General features: G+C 40.4%; 1 protein-coding gene and 1 pseudogene across 1 annotated transcript in view; both read left to right on the forward strand.

Moving 5' to 3' along the window:
- Poln (DNA polymerase nu) overlaps nucleotides 1–21,083 on the forward strand; it is a 151,520-nt gene that overhangs the window by 37,781 nt on the left and 92,656 nt on the right. Inside the window, exons 7-12 of the mRNA XM_075943934.1 lie at nucleotides 144–301; nucleotides 2,815–2,883; nucleotides 4,979–5,039; nucleotides 5,741–5,805; nucleotides 18,176–18,259; nucleotides 18,689–18,784. Coding sequence (XP_075800049.1) covers nucleotides 144–301; nucleotides 2,815–2,883; nucleotides 4,979–5,039; nucleotides 5,741–5,805; nucleotides 18,176–18,259; nucleotides 18,689–18,784 — 533 coding nt within the window. The remainder of the gene's footprint in view (nucleotides 1–143; nucleotides 302–2,814; nucleotides 2,884–4,978; nucleotides 5,040–5,740; nucleotides 5,806–18,175; nucleotides 18,260–18,688; nucleotides 18,785–21,083) is intronic.
- Nucleotides 14,017–14,708, forward strand: LOC142832589 (dynein light chain roadblock-type 1 pseudogene; annotated as a pseudogene).

Here is a 21,083-nt window from a genome sequence, read left to right on the forward strand (position 1 = left end):
TGCCTAAGGATGTTAAACATTTCTATAAGTGTTTCTCAGTCATTTGTGTTTCTTATTTGGAAAACATTCTGCTTAGTGTAAATATGGGAAAGCAATAATTGTTTGTGGTTTGAGGGAATACTAAATGACCTTTTCCTCTGCAGTTGCAGGTTTTGTAGGACTAGATCCCAGAGTTGCTGCATGGCTCATAGATCCTAGTGACACTGCACTTTCATTTGAAGACTTAGTTGCAAAATACCTAGGAAAGTCCATCATAGTTAAACCAAGCAGCACATTTGGTGATACCTCAAGAAATATTGTGGTAAGATGTTTAAGATGAGATTCTATCTACCTTAGTGAAACCCTGACTGTTTACTTCATAAATAATCTAATAGTAACAAGATATTGCTAGCCCCCATTTCATCTCATTTGTCCCATCCAAATATTTTTTGGCTGAGGTGTTTCTGGTAGAGGTCAGTGAATAAAGTGTGAAGATATCCAGGAAGGTTCACTTGCAGTGTAATTCTATAGATTCTCCAGGGTCAGTAGCACCTCTGTGAGCAAAGAACTGTCCTTTTGTAAATCTGTAGCTCTGGTGACAAGTTCTTATTGGCTGACTTCTGTGACAGCCATCTCAGTCAACATAGAAAGGATGAGGTGAATTTTCCCAAGGCCCCTGGTCTCCAGGAGCTACCTTTCCTGAAGGAGAGGTGTAAGGGAGCAGTGTGATTACAGCCAGAACCATGGTGGAACACTGCAGGTGAGCATTCAGATGGCCAGAGGCACAGATGTAAGAGCCTGCACACCCTGCCCTTCATCCTCCTAACTATCATGTGTAGAGCAAGGGTCTGTGTCCCACAGGGATAACTGTAAATACCAGAAACAGAAACACTGTATCCTTGAATTTAAAAAGAGGTATACCAGAAGGTCATGAAATAGATTGCAGAGTCAGAGAAGATACAACTCTTGTAAGAATGGGAGTCTTTGGCCTTGGCAGTCTGGGAACAGTGGCAATGTAGTTTTAGCACTTGTAAAGGGACCCTTTTCCCTCACTAGTGATTAGAATCCTACTCCACCAGGCAAAGATTCCCTAAACAGAAGGTGAAATACGACTGCAAGAAATTGTCCACTTCAGTATTATCAACCCCGGTTCACAGAAGAGTATACTAGATGTGCACTCAATCTTGCCCGAAGTACAGTTGATACCGTGATTCAGTTTGAATTTATGACTTTAAGTCTAGTTTCTTCTTACCATTCCCACATGATTCCCACATGATTAAGATAGCTGCATGGGATTGAAATCAGCTGTAGAGTGTATATTCTTCTAATGCTGACCAGATACTTAGGGTGGCTGTTGAGCCAGCTCCAGAACTTCTGTTCTCTGTTCCTGAGGCCCCTTTCTTTGTCTTCCTTCGTGAGGGTAAGAGGCAGTTTCAAGTACAATCCCAATCATCGTTGTTGGCGAGATGTATCTGTGCAGAGCCTTGTAGTGCATGAGAGTTAGAGATGGAAACTGGGCCTTTAGTCTACGGGATCTGCTTCTGTACTGCTCTGAAGAGGTGATTTGAGTTGCTCAGAATGGAAAGGACCTCAGATAGAAGAATGGCATGGGGACGGCAAGACCTCCTAGAAAATTAGCTCCTTAGAGGGGACAACAGGGCAGTTTGGAAAGGAGAAAGGTGGCTGTGTTATACCAAGGAACAGGCCTGTCGAGCTTGGTTCAAAAGGAAGTTTATAAACTGAGTGGGGGTGGCACACACTTTTAATCCCAGCACTCAGGAGACAGAGACAGGCAGATCTCTGTGAGTTCAAGTTCAGCCTGGTCTAGAGTGAGTTCCAGGATAGGCTCCAATGCTATAGAGAAACCCTGTCTTTTTTGTTTTTGTTTTTGTTTTATTTTTTGGTTTTTCGAGACAGGGTTTCTCTGTGGCTTTGGAGCCTGTCCTGGAACTAGCTCTTGTAAACCAGGCTGGTCTCGAACTCACAGAGATCTGCCTGCCTTTGCCTCCCAAGTGCTGGGATTAAAGGCGTGTGCCACCACCACCCGGCCAACCCTGTCTTAAAAAACAAAAAAACAAAAAAAAAATATGATCGATCACTTTGGAGTTGAGAAAGCTGCAGGAAACCATGTGGGATTGTTGTAGGTTGTGGCATAGATGTGGTCCTCTGCCTCGTAACTCCTGAGTTGTTGATAGGAGAACCAAGATCAGGAAATGACTTAAGAAGCATGCTAGCATATATCTAACCAATAGGCACGTACTTTGAGTTTCTTCTAATGTGAGGATTTAGCAGAGATAAAGAGTTTGGGGCTCTTTGGTAGAGTTGGATATTGAGTAAAATGTCGTGGAAGATCCCTGTTAGGAAGGACACAGATTGTTTGTTGAGGGTCTGTTTTTTATCCCATCTCCCCTCTCTGTCCTTTGAAAATGTTTGTGATGTCTCAGGGCTTTTTTATTTATACCTGTCCTAGGGTATTTATGGATAGGTTAGTGTGGAATGTAGCACCCATGAAGTGGTGCTGTGTGACAGAGCAGAGAAGAGAGGCTGTGGGATCTGAGAACTCTTGTTCTGGCTCTGGCAATCATATAATCATTACAACAGGCATTGGGAGCTCTATTTTTCTATCTTTATAATGAAGAAAGAGAATTCTGGGCTGGGAAAGTATCTCCCAGTGGACACCTTAACTTGCACAACAGAGGTACTTTTCTGTTAGGGACCTTGTCAGGAGCAGCCTACCATGTCACCAGAAACACTTGTGTAGGTGACACCAGTTTCCAGACTATGGTGAGAATTGCTGCCATGTTCATCTGAATTTTAGTGTATTCATTTTTAAAGAATCAGAATGTGTGTGTGAGCCTGAAGATACTCTATGACCTCACGATGGATCTCTGTTCCAAGCTGAAGGTAAGGCATTTTTTTTTCTTTTCTTTTTTTTTTTTATTTTTCGAGACAAGGTTTCTCTGTGGTTTTGGAGCCTGTCCTGGAACTAGCTCTTGTAGACCAGGCTGGTCTCGAACTCACAGAGATCCTCCTGCCTCTGCCTCCCGAGTGCTGGGATTAAAGGCGTGCGCCACCACCGCCTGGCAAGGCATTTTTTTATACTGTAATTTCTGGCTATATAAGACCTGTATTTTCAATTGTACCCACACTCACACTTACGTTTTCAATATGACATGAGATGATTTCCTAATGCCAAATTAGTCTGTGCCTTATTCAGAAAAGGAAAGACTAAAATGGTAATTCCTACGGTTTTAAAATGTGTTCTGTATATTGAAAATAATTGTTTCAAAGTGTCACAATTAACTAGAGTATTTTGGATGCCCAAGGTTTATTTTTGTTAGCAACAAGACAGACCATTTCACTTAGGTTTTTATTGGGAAGCTGTAGTCAATGAGGAACAACTGAGACCTGAAGGAAAAGAAACTATGTCCTGAGGCAGAGGTGAAGGAGACGGGCAAGATGAGATGCTTCCAAGGACAGCTATAGCTGGAGACTCTTCCATTCCTGTGCTCTAATGAAAGCTATTTATCTCTTCCTGTGCCATAAGGCATATGCCCAAACAAGGAACTGTCTTAAGGGTTGAAGAGGAGCCCAAGTGATATGTCCTGGAGAGCCTACCTTAGGGCGCAGGGACAGACAGAGAAGTGGAAGGGAACTAGAAGGTGAGGCCAGCACTCTAAGATGACAGCAGAAAAGAGTGAACATAAGAAAAACTCCAATAAGCATCATGAAAAGTCAAGTGTGGTAGACATGGCCTGTAATCCCAGTTGAAGTGGAGGCAGGAAGAAATTCAGTGGCAACCTCATCTACATAGAGAGTTTGAGTCCAGATTGAACTACACGACACCATGTGTGTACATAAGGACCTATAAATAAATAACATGGAAGGTGATATGAATAAAAGAGGAAGGATTTCATGCTTTTTTGATGTAAGAATTTTTTAATATAATTGTTTCTCATTTTACATAGCTAGCCCCTTTCTCCCTCCCTCCCCTCCTCCTGCCCCCCCCCACAGTCCTCTTATCAGAAAGGGTAAGGCTTCCCATGGGGGAGTCAACAAAGTCTGACACATCACTTCGAGACAGGACCAAGGCCCTCCCTCCTATATCTAGGCTGAGCAAGGTATCTCTTCAAAGAGAGTGTGCTCCAAGACACCAGTTCAAGCACTAGGGCAAAATCCTGGTTCCACTGTCACAGACTGCCCAAGTCTCACAGCTGTCCTAGTTTGGTCCTGTGCAGGTTCCCCCGCTATCAGTCCCGAGTCAGTGAGCTCCCACTAGCTCAGGTCAGCTGTTTCTGTGAGTATCATCACCACGGTCTTGACCCCTTTGCTGGTATTATTGTTCCTCCCTCTCTTGGATTGGTCTCCGGAAACTCAACCCAGTGCTTTGCTGTAGACGGATTTCATACTCTTAAAACAGGTGGCCTAATATAACGATTCCAACATTTCTGACTAGTCTGTAGAGTCAATGCAAGATTGATGAAGACTAGGTAAAATTATTGGAATTCAGTGAACCGTTCTGTAGTTAAAATGGAAGACTAAAATCATGCAAATATTCCTCAAAGTAAGAAAATAAAGATCTTGTGAAATTTTAGAATATCTCTACCAGATGTTTAGAGAGTAATAAAATATTCTCTGTACTAGAAATAAAAGTTTTATTTAAAAAAGAATGGAGGGTCTGGAGAGATGGCTCAGCAGTTAAGAGCACTTGGCAGCTCTTCCAGAGGACTTGTGGCTCAATTCCAGTACCCACATGGTAGTTCACAACTGTCCATAACTTCAATTCCATGGAATCCAGCACTCACACAGACCTAAAGCCAGGTAAAATGCTAATGCACATGAAGTGAAAATAAATAAATTAAAAAAGAATGGAGATAGTAGGAGGAGCCACTTTAGACATGGGTCACTCTAATCCTAACATAACAAAGTCAAGTGGCTTTTCAACAAAATGCAGATAATAATTTGAAGCCATATTGATATTATCTCTTCTATGAAACAGGCTTATGGCTTATGGCAACTATTTTGTACTTTGGAGCTTCCTTTGATACCAATTTTGGCAGGTGAGTTACCATAAAAACAAAGTATAGTCATCTTTCTGGAGAATCTTTACATTGTTTAAGAATGACTCTTCTCTATCCTTTAATGGAATGGGCACTGTGTTTCATCCAAAGAGGCTGCTATCACATTATTTTCTGTTCTACAACAAGATGGTTTGGGCTACATTACCTCCTGGTCTGGAAGGACTTGAAGGCCTGGCATCCAGCCATGGAGACCCCTCCTGTTCTGTCTAGCCAGAAGAGGGTCTCACTGACACTTACCCACCTGTGTTATCTCAATTTCAGGCTAGTCCTCTAGCTCTGTGCTTCTTTCTCCTTTAAGAGATACTTCCTTTAGGCGCCCTCCAGGGATTTGCCCATCTTTGCCTCTGACCAGGTCTTGCTATAGGGCCAGGAGTCATTTTCTATCTAGAGTATGCAAAGGGCCAGGCTGGAACCAGTGCAGTCCAACATCCTTCATACCTTGTGACTGAACCCAGAACCTGGCTTGTGCTGGGCAAGCGCTCTGTCACTAGACTGTATCCCCAGAAAACCAGTTCTTTCTATGCTTCTGTTTCCTCACAGAACAGCGGTTGACTTAGAGTGGGGCCTGAATCAATGAGCATTGCTATCATTAGGTCATCAGAGAGTAGGGCTCTTCAGTCTACTGAAAAGGATTGATTAATGCAATGAAAATATGATCTGCTTTTGATTTTGACTCACAGTGATGGAAAACCATAAGATTCCAGTTGACAAAGAAGAAATGGAGAGGACTTCAGCACTCCTTGGGGTAAGCTATTATTTCAAAATCTGTAATTGTCATTGCTACTATTAGATTCTCATTTTCTTCCCTACCCTATTTGGCCCTAGAGTATTGTGGATACTGTTCATTCTTCTCCTGGACTCCTAGAGGGGAAGACCACGTGTTGAAGGGTTTACAACCCATTGACATCTATTGCACTGTAGTGGTTTAAATACGAATGATTCCAATAGGCTTACATATTTGAAGCTTAGTTACCAGGAAGTGGCACTATTGGAAAAAATTAGAAGGTTTAGGAAGTATGGTCTTGTTAGAGGAAGTATGTCTCTGGGAGTGGGCTTTGAGGTTTCAAAATCTCATGCCAAGCCCAGTGTCTCTCTTGGCCTATGGATCAGAATGTAGAACTGTTAGCTACTTCTCCAGCATCATGTCTGCCTGCGTGCTACCATACTCTTTACCATGATAGTAATAGTCTAACCTCTGAAATTGTAAGCAAGCACCCAATTAAATGCTTTCTTATATAAGGTTTGCATTGGTCATGGTGTCTCTTCACAGCAATAGAACAGTGTCTAAGAAGTTGGTGCCAAGGACTGGGGTATTATGTGACAGGCCTGGCCATGCTGTTTGTTTGGAAGAATATGGAAGATTTTGGACTAGAAAAGTGGTTGAGTGCTTTCAGCAGGGTTTAATGGGCCACTCTAATAGGAGCGTGGGATACAGCAGTGGTGAGAGCCGTGCAAATTGTAACAGCTGAGCTTCAGGTTTCAGAGGGGAAGAATATTAGCAAGTGGCCTAGAGACTGATAAGAAAAAGAGCAGTTCCGCCAGCACAAGAAATCCAATTAGGTCGAATCAAACCAAATCAAAATGCCTATAGTTTTATTAAGTAAGACACTCTCAGGTGACCAAGCGCATGGCGGGGAGACAGGGCAGCAGGGAGCCCATGAAAACTGGGAACCACGTGTTCCTCCTCTGGGAGCCCACTTAAATACCCTGTGGGAGTGGTTTGGCATGCTGGGATTTGGAGTCCAGAGCAAAGCAACTCCCAGGCCAGGGACTAGGGGCTATGCTCCCAACTTAACAGAGATCATTCTTGGAATATTTTGGTAAAGAATGTGGCTTCTTTTTGCTCTTGTCCTAAAAAATCTGCATAAGGCTAAATTGAAGAGTTTTGGATTATTGGCATTGGCAGTAGAGATTTCAAGACAGCCTAATATTGACACTATATCATGTGGTTATTATCTATATTACATTCCCTGGCTCCCATAGGCTTGTAGCCTATGTGTAACAGACCTGGATATCCTGGAACTCACTCTGTAGACCAGGCTGGCCTTGAACTGGCAGAGATCTGCCTGACTCTGCCTCCCCAGTGCTGGGATTAAAGGCATGTGTCACCACCACCTGGCTAGTAATCACTCTTATACAGATTTATAATGGAAAGGAGCAAGATGGGCAAAGAGAAATATAAACTGTACAGTGTGAGGAGAAAAAGAACATAAAAAAAAACGTGATGTTGGAGCCAATTCCTGTGCTCAAGGAGTTAAAGAGCTTAAAAAAAAACCTGAAATTAAATGAAATAAAGGGAGGAGTGACCTCAGGGCAAAACCCCATACAGCTCAGTTTCCAATTTATAAAAAGGAATTAAAGAACAGCTTAAGCTGTGAAGGAAACCATCAACACCAGGAAGTGTCAGGGACCAGCCCAGACATAAATCATTTCTTGTACTAGAGTGGAGGTGTGGGAATAAACGAAGACACAATTCACACGGCAGTATTGGGAAGGGAGTTTCAGAGATCACTCACAGCCTGAAATCTGAAGTCCTGAAATCACCTGTGTTTATTTTCCAAACAGCTTTTATATCAAGGTAAACTGATGGGGGGCAGGTAACACAAACTTCATTAGCATTGTCTCCTAGGGAGGAGGGTGACTTAGATCATGTCCTTGCCTATGCCTATTTTATCATGTAGATTGAAAGACACCACTTCCCCAGGTGACCTCATAATTTACAATAGAAGGAGCAGAACAACATTAGCATATCCTAGCACCAGTTGTTAGAATGGTGTCAGGTTGTTTTGCTATCAAAGAGCTAGGCAACTACCTCTTGTGTGGAAAGTGTAAATTGTGCCTTGTAAGTTGCTCAGATTCTCTGACTGCCAGACAATGTGGAATACGGGCCTGCATAATTTGACCCCCACAAGAAAGCTGATGCAAATGCAATTGAGCAAGGGGGCAAGTTCCAGTCCCAGCAAGCAGCAGAACTTGGCAGCTTCAGCCACAGCCATGCATTTCTGGCTTTAGAGTCAAGGATACAAGAAGAGGTTGTGGAATCTCCCTGTATAGCTAAGAAAAGCCACTGAGGCCAGATGTGTTTTAGGGGAGTGCCTTCATTGAGGCCATTTATTGAACCTGTGAAGGTGAAGCCTGAATTGTGTTAGAGACCATAAGATGCTGGAAATGCCAGAGTCATGGGATACTGTTGTAGGAGACTGTTTGTTCCTGGCTGCTCAGCCCTGAAATAACCACATAGAAACTATATTATTTGCAAGATGGTTTGGCCAATATCTTAAGCAGATTTCTGGTTAACTCGTCTTAAATTAACCCATTTCAGTTAATCTGTGTATAGACATGTGGCTGTGGCTTTCCAGGCAAAGTTCCCGTGCATCTGCTCCCTACAGCGGCTACATGGCATCTGCTGACTCCACCTTCTTTCTCTTCCAGAATTCAGTTTAGTTTTCCCTGCCTAGCTCTACTCTACCCCATCACAGGCCAAGATAGATTTCTTTACTAACCAATGGTATCAACCGCTTACAGAGGGGAATCCCACATCACTTCCCTCTTCTGTTTAAATAAAAAGGAAGGTTTTAACTTTAACATAGTAAAATTACATATAACAAAACAGGTATCAAACAAGAATTACAGTTACAACATTTATATCTATTTTATCTTTTATCATAACTAAGGAAAACTATAACTATCAATTCTTCGACTCCATCAAAGACTCCAGAAGGATATATTACCTAAGTAAACAGAAAATGCATTGTAAGCAACTTCCAAAACTCTAGAATTGACAGAGACATCTCGTTGCCTGGACAGTCACCCAAAATTCTTCTGTATCATTGGCGTATCCCTCTTCAGTCTACAGGCCCATAGATTCCAGCAGACATTTCCATGAAGCAGGAAATTTTAAAGACAGTTCCGCCTATATTGGCAGTTTGTCAGTCACTTTCTTCCATGTACTGCAGAATGTCTGGCAGACTCTTTCATGAAGCAGGAACCCAGAAGAACTGTCTCACCTTCTTTAGGCAACTTCAGCGGTCATTTTTCTGTGGGTCCTGCATGTCCAGTTCATATAGCAAAACATCATCAAGCAGTTCAGGCAAGAGCAGTTTCTTGGCCCACATGGTTAACCAACTCCATAAAGAGCCTCTTCAATGCCCATTATCCTGGGCACCAATCTGTTGTAAGAGGCTGCTAATTCATTTCCCAGCCATGTGGCAGCTCAGACCTGAAATAATCACACAGAAACTATATTATTTAAAACACTGGTTGGCCAATGACTCTAGCATATTTCTAGTAAGCTCTTACATATCAAATTAACCTATTTCTATTATATTTTATCATGAGGTTTGTGACCTACCAGCAAGGTTCCAGCTGACAGCTTGCGTCTTTCTCCTCTGGTGGCTCCATGGCATCTCACTGGCTCTGCCTTCTTTTTCCCAGCATTTAGTGTAGCTTTCCCCACCTAGCTCTATTTTGCTAAGTCACTGGCAGAAACAGTTTCTTTATTCATTAACCAATAAAAGCAACACATAGACAGAAGGACTTCCTACACCAGAATACCAGCTAAACTGAGTTGTGGACTGGGTGTAGAACCTGCCTAAGACAGAAGTATGTCATAATCAACAAAACTAAGAGAAGTTGGATATCTGAAGATCTCTTTGACATCAAACATGGAAATGCAGAATTTGTAGTTTGTGCTACTGGTTTTCAGTCCTCTGGTCTAGTGTTTCCTTACTGTGCTCATTTTCCTCTCTTTTGGAATGCTAATGTATATTCTGTGCCATTGTATATTAGAAGTATGTGATCTGCTTTTCTATTTTTATTTTATAGAGGGTTACATTTAAGAAATTTCCATGAATCTCAGAGACTTTGAATTTTGGACTTTTAAACAGTGTTGAGATTATAAAGGACTATGGGGAATTTTGAAGGTGGACTGAAAGGATTTTTGAATTATGATATGGCTACAAACCTTTGGGAACCAGGAAGGGGAATATGGTGGTTTGAATAAAAATTGCCCCAATAGGTTCATATATTTAAATGCTTAGTCATCAGGTAGTGGAACTATTTTAATGGATTAGAAGTATTACAAGTTATGGCCTTGTTGAGGGAAGTGTGTCACTGGGCTTTGAGATTTTAGAAGCCCATGCCCAGCCCAGTGTCTCTCAACTTGGCTTGTGGATCAAGACTAGAACTCTCAGCTAGGCAATAGTTGTTCAGCCTTTAATCCTAGCACTTGGGAGGCAGAGGCAGGCAAATCTCTGAGTTCAAGGCCAGCCCAGTCTACATAGTGGTTCCAGGACAGCCAAGGCTACACAGAGAAAACCTGTCTTGAAAAATAAAATTAAATGCTTTCTTTTGTAAGATTTGCTTGATCATGCTTTTCACAGCAATAGAACAGTGACTAAGACATAGACTCATGTAGGGAGGACAAGCATCACACCTAGTGTGTGTGTGTGTGTGTGTGTGTGTGTGTGTGTGTGTGTGTGTGTCTTGGGGGAGTTCAGAGTGCCATTGTTGTAGGATATTTTGATTACACTCTGACACTCCCAAGACTGACAATAAAGTTTACCTTGAATCAGGGGGCAGAGCCAGAAACTAGCTGACTAGAATCAGTCATAGAGAAGCTAGCATTTTGAATAGAGAAGATGCACAGAAACAAAAGGGTGGGGGCTAGAGTTTAAGCTTACTTTTGGTTCTGGGATGAGGGGAGATATGTCTTTTGTGATATCTCCAGACAAAAATGAAGGTCAGCTGGCCATTTCTCAGTTTCTCTGATCTAGCGGGTTTTAACCCCACCATCTGACTTCCAAGTCTTTGTTGGTAAATAGAATGAGAGAGACTTAACTTAAACCTTCATAAACCAGGCCTTGGAACCAGAAGCTCTGCAAGGCTGTGGCCTGTTGTCGGGGGTTTCTGTCCTGCCCAGTTCCCGCAATTGTTAAGTCCCAAAGGAATCACACAGAGGTCTACATTAACTCTAAACTGATTGGCCTATCAGCTCAGGCTTCTTATTAACTCTTATAACTTATATAGCCCATTATTTTTATCTGTGTTAGCCACATGGCTCAGTACTTTTTTCAGTGAGGCAGTCACATCTTGCTTTTTCTGTGGCTGGGCAAGGACTGCAGAGGAATGGGCTTCCTTCTTCCCAGAATTCTCCTGTTCTTATTGATCCATCTCTGCTTCCTGTCTGGTTGTCCCACCTATACTTCCTGCCAGTGTTTATTTTAAATATAATTGACAGAATACAGACCATGGTCCCAAACCACTTCCCCCTCTTTTTTAAAAAACAAACAAACAAACAACAAAAAAAACCCAAGAACATCCATAGTCCATTTCTTGGGAATGTGGGCACAGTATTCCAGGCTACTTCCTTCTGGTTGGGGGCACTGATAATCTTATGGGGACCTAAAGAAAATTTAGAATTATGATCAAGTCCTGACTGGAGTATCCTGTGAGGCTTGATCATCCCAGGCAGCATCTTGAATCTGTTTTGGATGTAGAACTCTGACATCTGGGCCATCTGTTCCTACCGGAGATTTCTCAGGTGGTCTTCCTCGATCAAACCTGATTTTTCTTAACTCAGAATGAATCCACAGCCTCTCATTTCCTGTGGAAACAAAAACAAAACCTCTTTTCCAAAGTAATATATCTTTTGACTTAAATTTTGAAGTCAAGGTATTTTCAAAATAACTTTCTTTGATTAATTCAGCAGTGTTTATAAGCAAATATCTTTTAGCAGCTGTTGCTTCTTCCTCGGCATTCAAACAATTCAAAGAGAACATAATAACATACAGTATCCAGATTCTCTATGTATTTTCCATCTTTATGTGGCTTTATTTTAACCTCCATTTCCTTTGTTTTTACTTTAATTTTTGGCTTTTTGAGACAGGGTTTTTTGTGTATCTTTGTCCTGAAACTCACTCTGTAGACCAGGCTGTCCTTAAACTCACAGAGATCTACCCATTTTTGCCTCCCAAGTGCTGGGATTAAAGTTGTGTACCACCACACCTTGAATTCACAGAGGTCTGCCTGCCTCTGTCTTCCAAGTGTTGGGATTAAAGGAATGTACCACCAAACCCAACTACTCTCTTTATTTTTTGTTTTAAGGACTTCAACCTGTTTCTTTACTCTTCCAAGCTTGCAAATATTTTTAACACAGTGTAAACCATTTAGAGGTTTTCTACATCTTTGAATCTCTCTTTACTGTATATATCTCTCCCTCTTTTTCTGACCATGTGAGTCTTTAATTTGCTAAGCAATATGGAGAGGATTAAAGCCATGGCTTTGACGGCTGGATCCAGTCCATTCCTTAGCTTTTTGAGATTCCAGCCTCATGGCTGAGGTAATGGCCAGAGCCATGTTTATTGCCACAACTCTATTGCATTTCAAGGTCCCTGCCACCAACAGAAAGCATGTGGTCAGCTTTTCATCAACACCATTTAAGTGTTTTGTGGCAGGACCTCTTTAAAGAGTTGCAAGGTTTTTCAGCTAAAGCTGAGTCAGGAAGCCTCTCTTAAATGAAAGCACTTGCCTCTAGCAAGCTGAGCCCACCTGAGAAAATGCTGCTAGCAATAAAACATGCTTAACTCTATTCTTTTCTGTCTAGAATTACTTCCCAAGCTCTGTCAGGATTTGTTGCCGGGAGTTTCTGTTCTGCCCGGTTCCTGCAATTGTTAAGTCCCAAAGAAATCACACAGAGGTCTACATTAACTCTAAACTGATTGGCCTGTCAGCTCAGGTTTCTTATTAACTCTTATAACTTATATTAAGCCCATTATTCTTGTCTATGTTAGCTACATGGCTCAGTACCTTTTTCAGTGAGGCAGTCACATCTTGTTTCTTCTGTGGCTGGGCAAGGACTGCTGAGGAGTCAGCTTCCTCCTTTCCAGAATTCTCCTGTTCTCATTGACCTGCCTCTACTTCCTGTCTGGTTGTCCCGCCTATACTTCCTGCCTGGCTACTGGCCAATCAGCATTTATTTAAAATATAATTGACAGAATGCAGACCATGGTCCCATACAAGTGGCCCGAGTGACTAATAGGGCATTGATTGAGTGGTCATGGGACTGCAGATGATAATTAAAATATCAGTAGATGTATATAGTGCAGCTGCTAAGTCAACAGAAAAACTGCATTTGGTGCTCCAATGCATGACATGACTACACAAATGGAGAAGTCATGCCAGCTGGCACTATCGCAGTCACTGTCTGGGCCTCTCCAAGAGCCATTCCCAGGACTCTGAAAAGTAGGCTTGTGCTTGGAAAATGTGGGTCTTGAGCCCCAATGGTGCTGTTGCTGTGGGAAAACTTAGAAGTCAGCAGATTTGGTGAGACACTTGGGAAGTTCTTAAAGAGAGAGTTAAATAATATTAAAAGAAAAATCTTTCCCATGTTAAGAATCGGGAATATCACAGTGCAGGGAGTTATGATTCTGTATAGTGTTACTATGGGTGGCTTACAAATGGAAAAAATAAATGAGAGAATGAACCACTTAGCTGAGATTGGCATAATGGTGATTGTAATTATTATCAGTTTGGTAATTCATTTTTTTTTTTTGGATTTTTTTCGAGACAGGGTTTCTCTGTAGTTTTTGGTGCCTGTCCTGGAACTAGCTCTTGTAGACCAGGCTGGCCTCGAACTCACAGAGATCCGCCTGCCTCTGCCTCCCAAGTGCTGGGATTAAAGGTGTGTGCCACCACTGCCCAGCTGGTAATTCATACTTTATCCTTAAAAAGTGATTTGATAATTGTACCAAATATGAAAATTTTACTGATAAAATACAAGTCTTAGAAAGACTACTATTGATAAGATACAAGCTTTAAAAAACTTACTAATAAAAATATTAAAAATTTGACATATAAGATACAAGTCTTAGAAGGACTTACTGTTGATATACAAAATTTAGAAAGACTTACTACTGATAAAATAAAAACCTTAGAAAGACCTACTCATGAGAGAAGGGCAGGGACCTCGCTGAGCCTCGGCAACTCGGAGCTGCTGGATCGGTGCGAGATGGTGGAGGTGGAGGAAACACTCAAGAGACTTCAGAGCCAGAAAGGAGTGCAGGGAATCATCGTGGTGAACACTGAAGGCATTCCCATCAAGAGCACCATGGACAACCCTACTACTACACAATATGCCAACCTCATGCACAACTTCATCTTGAAGGCACGGAGCACTGTGCATGAAATTGACCCCCAGAATGACCTAACCTTCCTTCGAATTTGCTCCAAGAAAAATGAAATTATGGTTGCACCAGATAAAGACTATTTCCTGATTGTGATCCAGAATCCAACCGAATAAACCACCATCTCGGTTTCCTATGTCATTCCTTAATTTAATGTCCCCCAGAATAAGTGTTAATCATGTCTGTGGGCATATGGTGGTTGCCTGAGAGCCCATGTAGACCATGCCATTGATCAAGGGTAGCTCTGCCCACCCCAACATGGAATGTCTCTGGCATCCGGTCAGTTCCTGGGAATGCTTGGATCTCATTTCCAGGCTTCGGGAATAAGAGCTTATGATAAGCCCACACCCAGCTTCCTTCTGACCTTCAGTTCACTTTGTCACCTTTGAAAAGCCTGCTTTTTTCTTTTACTAAAAATAACTTCAAAACCAAAAAAGAAAGAAAGAAAGAAAGAAAGAAAGAAAGAAAGAAAGAAAGACCTACTCATGAAAGTAAGAAAAATACTCAGACACAGACAGAGCAGAATGTACTGCACCATTGGATTATGAAACTGAAGAGGAGTGGTCTAAGGTTATTAGAAAACCAACCTTAATTTATCCAGTTGCCACACAAGAGCAACCACCAGACAATAGGCACCCCCAATGCAATGCCGAAGTTAACTGGGATTCTGTTTCAATGTTAGACTTGAAGAGATTTAAGGAAGCAGTCATTTCATATGCTATGCATTCACTCTCTGTGAAGCAGATGTTAAATTCACGGGCAACTCAGAACAGAATTAGTCCTCAAAACTGGAAAGATTTAGCTACAGCAATATTGGTCCTCAATCACAGTAGAAAACATGGTGGAGAGAGGAAGCTAAGATCACAGAACAACAAAGTAGGGTAGAGGTACTGAAATTTCCCAAGACCAGCTTCTTGATGATGGTATGTTGATTTCCAAAGACAGTTTACATTTGATGATAACACCTTGACTCTATGCCATATTCAGAAGTTAGACAAATATTAATTGAATATTTAGATTTTGAAAATCCTAATTCACAATGCAAAAGGGTTATTAGGCCCTTAAAGGCAAGATCAGTACCCATAGATAAATGAACCCGAAATACAGCTGATATTGGATCTCACACTTATGATGATACTTAGGAGAAATGATTTCTAAAAATTTCAAGAAAAATCAAAATGTCAGATGTTTTAATTGTGGTAAACAAGGTCATTTGAAAAGGTATTATAGGTAAAATGTTCCTAGAAACAATTTTTTTCTAGAGATAATTCAAACAGAAAGTGTAACAAAGGCCAGCATTGGACTAATGAATGCAGATCAACAAGGGACAGGCAAGATAACCCTTTGCTATTGGGAAATGCCCTGAGGGGCATCCAGAAAACCCCTTCATCAAACTTGGTTCAGTCATTCCCTATCAGCATTGGAGAAACTCATCCACAGAGCAATTAAAAAACTTAATACCTGTTGTTAAAAACCACACTGCTCTGGATGTGAACAAAGAAAGAACATCTTCAATAGAGACAACAAAAATCTCAGGAGAGACCATAAAACAAGTATTTTGGCAAAGTGCCATAAAAGAACTAAAAATAAATAGCATTGAAAATGAGGGTTTCATAGACACAGGTGCAGATATAACAATAATTTCACCAAAATCTTAGCATCCAGTTGGCCTCTTCAGGAAGTAAATGATCAACTTCTAGGGATTGGATCTTTATCTCAGTTAAATCAAAGTGAAAGATGGGTCGAGTGTATAGGATGGGAAGATTAAAATCATATGTGGCTAATATATCAACGTGATTTGTTGCAATAATGGAAAACACAGATTAACATTCCTCCAATCTCAGAAACAAATCATAAAGAATGCTTCTGAGAGAAATATTAAAAGGTATTATGGAGAACAGCCACAGACTGTTCAGGTTGTACATGAGCAGGGCACAACAGCTGCTGATCTTTCAAAAGCACCAACAGCCCTACCTTTAAAATGGTTAACTGACAAACCTGTGTGGGTGGAGCAATGGCCTCTGATATCAAAAAAATTACAGGAACTAAAACAGCTGGTACAGGATCAGTTAAATGTTTGACATATTGAAAAATTGACCAATCCTTGAAATTTTCTTATATTTGTAATTAAAAAGAAATCTGGAAAATGGAGAATGTTATCAGATTTAAGTGGTGATTCAATTCAGTCAATGGGATCTTTAAAGCCTGGAGTTCCCTTGCCTTTTTTATTACCTAAGAGATGGTCTATTATACTGATTGATTTTAAAAACTGCATTATTTTCACAGTATCTTTACAAGAACAGGATAGAAAAAAATTTGTCTTTACAGTACCTACTTATAATAATTCTAGCCTGTTAAAATGTACCATTGTAAAATTCTTCCACAAAGAATGCTAAACAGCTCCACCTTATTTCAATATTTTGTATAACAGCCATTAGAACTAATTTGTAAACAGTTTCCTCAATCTATAATTTATTATTATATTGATGATATATTACTGGCTGATTCAGATGCAAATACTTTAGAAAAAAATGTTTGATGAAGTAAAGAAAATTTTGTCTTGTTGGGGATTACCAATTACTCCTGAAAAAATACAAAGAAGAGAATCTATTAATTATTTAGGATAAGGCAGATTTACAGAAAATTCAACCACAGAAAGTCCAAGTCAGGAGAGATTGATTATAAACTCTAAATGATTTTAAAAAATTGCTAGCTTCTCTATGGCTAATTCTGGCCAGCTAATCACTGTTTCTGCCCCTGATTCAAGGTAAATTTTATTGGCAGTCTGAAGAGTCACAGAGTGATCAAAATTGGCCATAATAGGCAATCAAGGGCCAGACTAAGTAAGACTACTTTTCTTGAACAGATGTCTGCTCCCTACAGTTCATCCAAGGAATTGGTAAATTTCCTCGAGAATGAAAAATATGGAAAGATACATACAGATGCATAAAAATATTTTTAATTTCATTTAAATTACCCACAAGATACCTCTGGAATCCATCACAGTTCAAATCATGGAATTTCCACAGCTTTATGTGCTTTTCCTGGCAGAAACTGTGTTCTGCTTCCAAAAGTAATCACTACCCTACCTTGGAAGACATTTCATTCTTGTTATTTTTCATGTGTTCTCTATTTCAGAGTCTAAACAAGATAGTTTAGCTTATTACTGAACTGTGGGTAATTCAATAGTTTGTATACAGACTCTCAATCTTCTGTATCTTAGCCTTGATGTGATGACTCAGTTTGTATACTCTGCCATGGGTGGCATCTCTCCCAGTCAAGAGGCGTCTGGTTGTTTGAAGGTGGCAACTGTAATAACCATGCATAAGTTTGATGCTTTCCTGGTTACTGATGAAGTGAATTGCTTTTCTCTAGTTTTTGGCTAGAGTTTCTCTTTGAAACAATCTATCTAAGTCTCTAAAATGTTTTTAGTGTGTGTGTGTGTGTGTGTGTGTGTGTGTGTGTGTAGAGGTAAGAGGACAATTTTGGGGAGTCAGTTCTCCTTCCATCATGTGAGTCCCAGGGATGAAGCTCAGGTTATCAGACTTGTGCTTTTACCTATTACCAGCCCTTTGTCTAAGTTTTTTGTTTCTTCTTAGTGACTTAAAGAACATCTTGATCTATTGTGGGTATAAGCCTGTAACCCATACCTCCCCCTTTCTGTCTCTTTCTTATGGAACTGGATCCCATTTCTAGTTCTAATATTGCTGAAAAACACATTCTTTCCCTCCCTGATTTTGCTTATTTTAGTTTCAGCTATGTTTAGGGAAAGCCTGAAAATTCCACCACAAGTCAATATGTATGCTTTATTGTTTTGATAAGTTGTAAAGGACTTTTTGTTCAATTAAGGGCTTTAGTTGAGAGTTGCTTGATGAGAAGATTAAATTATTTTAAGTTATAAAATCTTTGAATGATAATGTTTCAATTCTTCAGGCTCGCCTCAAGGAACTGGAGCAAGAAGCCCATTTTGTTGCAGGAGAACAGTTTCTTATAATGAGTAATAATCAGCTTCGTGAGGTACAACTCAATTTTATTTGTTTGTTTTGAGACAGGGTCTCATTCTGTAGCCCACACTTACTCAGTAATCTAGGCTGTAATCATGACTCCAACCCATGTCAGTCCTCTTGCCCCGTCTTCCAAAGTAGTGAGATTAATGCCAAGGACAACCATACCTGGCTGGTAATGTTAAGTTTTGTCCTTTCAAAACATTGTCTTACTCACGAATTAAAAGATGGTTTATTCTGAGTTTATAATATTGTCTAAAAGTGATGTTATTTATGTTCTCACAAGTATGAACATTTTGTGATACATTAAGTAAAAGTCCTTCTAAAGGAGCTAAGCCTCTTTTCAGTGTATGTCTTCAGGCCAGTGGCTCTAAATGTGATGGTTATGTTCATTTTCTCAAATCTGAATCTTTCTCATACATGTGTATTGCTTTTGTTGAAGATCCTCTTTGGCAAGTTGAAGCTGCACCTGTTGAGTCAGAGGCAGCATCTTCCCAGAACTGGGCTACAGAAACAGCTGTCCACATCAGAGGCCATGGTAAGAGTCCAGCTTATCTTTCTAACATGCTCATGTATCTACACAAGGTACAAGCTTTCTTCTGTGCTGGCAGCAGACCCTGTAGATACGGTGATCCCATCCAAGGTTATGTTCCTGGCTGTGCACTAAGAGATGGGCAGGTAGCTGCCCTCCAGGAACATCTGATTGGCTATATTTCTGGAAAAGGATAATTTGATGCAATTTTGCTCTTTTTAAGAGTGTGTGTTGTGTATTTATGCATGTTAGAGTGTATGTGTGTGAGAGAGTGTGTATGTGTGTTTGTGTGTGTGTACATATTTGTGTGTCTGTACAGATGACTGTAGGTGCCTATAGAAGACTGGAGAGAAAGTTGGATCTAATGGAACTGAAGTTTCAGGCAATTGTGAACCACTCAATGTGGGTGCTAGAAACTAAAGTCCCTTGTGAGAACAGCAGTCACTCTTAGCCACTTTAGTTTCTGAATCTGACTCTTTACATAGCTTCTGGGGGCTCTAACTCAGGTTGTTAGGCTTGTGTAACAAGCACTTTCAGCCATTCAGGTAACTCCTTGGCCCAGTTTTGCTTTTTGTTTTATTGTTGTTTTTAGTTCAAGAACAATTTTGCTAGTGTTTAGAAGAAAACAGAGCAGATAAGCCAGAAATCTCAGAAGCTGGCAGAAGAAGGGGGCCAAAGAAGAGGAAGAGAGAAAACCATGGCTTTTTTTTTAATTTATTTATTTATTAAGGATTTCTACCTCCTCCCCGCCACCGCCTCCCATTTCCCTCCCCCTCCCCCGATCAAGTCCCTCTCCCTCATCAGCTTGAAGAGCAATCAGGGTTCCCTGACCTGTAGGAAGTCCAAGGACCGCCCACCTCCATCCAGGTTTAGTAAGGTGAGCATCCAAACTGCCTAGGCTCCCCCAAAGCCAGTGCATGCAGTAGGATCAAAAACCCATTGCAACCATGGCTTTTTGAGTTAGGCATGGAGGTCAGCAAGCAGCCAAATGGCAGACAAGCAGTCACATGGCAAAGGGATAATTTGACTTTTTCTGTTTGTTGGTCTCCTTTTCCTTTTTATTCTTTTTTTTTTTTTGTCTTAATAATCTAAGTAAGACTAGGCTCTATACTGATGAAGTGTTGTGATATAATATAATGTAGCTATAGGTTTTTTACATATGGCCTTTATTATATTGAGGTATGCTTCTTCTGTTTCTAGTTTCTTGAGAGCTTTTATCATGAAGAAATCTTGAGCCTTGTCAAAGATACTTTCTGTATCCATTGACATAACCATGTGGTTTTTATTTGTGATATTGTATAATCTTTGTATCCCAAGAATGAAGCCAACTTGGTCATGGAACATGATATTTCATTCAATGTGTTGTTAAACTTGGTTTGCAATTATTTTATATTTTTTGTGACTATATTCATCAGGGGATCTGATTGTAGTTTTTTGCTATGTTCTTAATCTGGTTTCAGTATCAAGGAAATACTAGCTTCACAAAATGAATTTTGTAGTATTTGTTCCTTTTCTAATTACTAGAACAGATTGAGACGCATTAGCTCTTCTTTAAAGGTTTGGCAAAATTCTACAGTGAACTCAATGTATTTGGGCTTTTCATTTTTTTTCTTTGTGTGTGCAGTATGTATTACATGGTGCATACATGCCAATGTGCAAGTGTGTGTACCACGTGTGCACATGCATGGGCACATGCAAAGTGTCTTCCTCTATAATTCTGAAACTTAGTACTTTAGACAGGGTTTCCTCACTGAACCAGAAAGTTCACCATTTCTGCTTGGTTGGCTGGCCAGAAAGTTCCCAGGATCCACCTGTCTCTGCCCCCAATGCTGGGATTCCAGGCACACACAGCCGTGCCTGGCTTTCTATGTGGGTGCTGGGAATTTGAGTTCAGTTCCTCATGCTTGTACAGGAAGCACTCTTACCCATTACGTCATCTCCCTAGTCACACTTCCTTCTATATTACTCTTTCAATCTTACTGCTTGTTATGGAGCTGTTTGTTTATATCCTTTTAGGTTTGTTCGAGTAAGTTGCATGTATTTAGGAATTTATCCTCTATTTTAAGAGCTTCCAGTGTTTGGGGATGTAAGTTTTCAAATTATTCCCTAATGCTCTTCTGGAGCTTATAGATATCACCCCTTTCCATATTTAATTTTATTCATTTTGGGTCTTCTTTGTATTTCTTTTGATTAGTTTGGTAAGTATTTGTTGATGTTATTTATTTTTTAAATTATCTTGATGATATTTCACATTGTTCTTTTAGTTCCCTTTTCATTTATTATTTTTTTTCATTTATTGCTTTTG

Source organism: Microtus pennsylvanicus, chromosome 12, assembly GCF_037038515.1.
Source record: "Microtus pennsylvanicus isolate mMicPen1 chromosome 12, mMicPen1.hap1, whole genome shotgun sequence".
NCBI classification, from domain to species: domain Eukaryota; kingdom Metazoa; phylum Chordata; class Mammalia; order Rodentia; family Cricetidae; genus Microtus; species Microtus pennsylvanicus.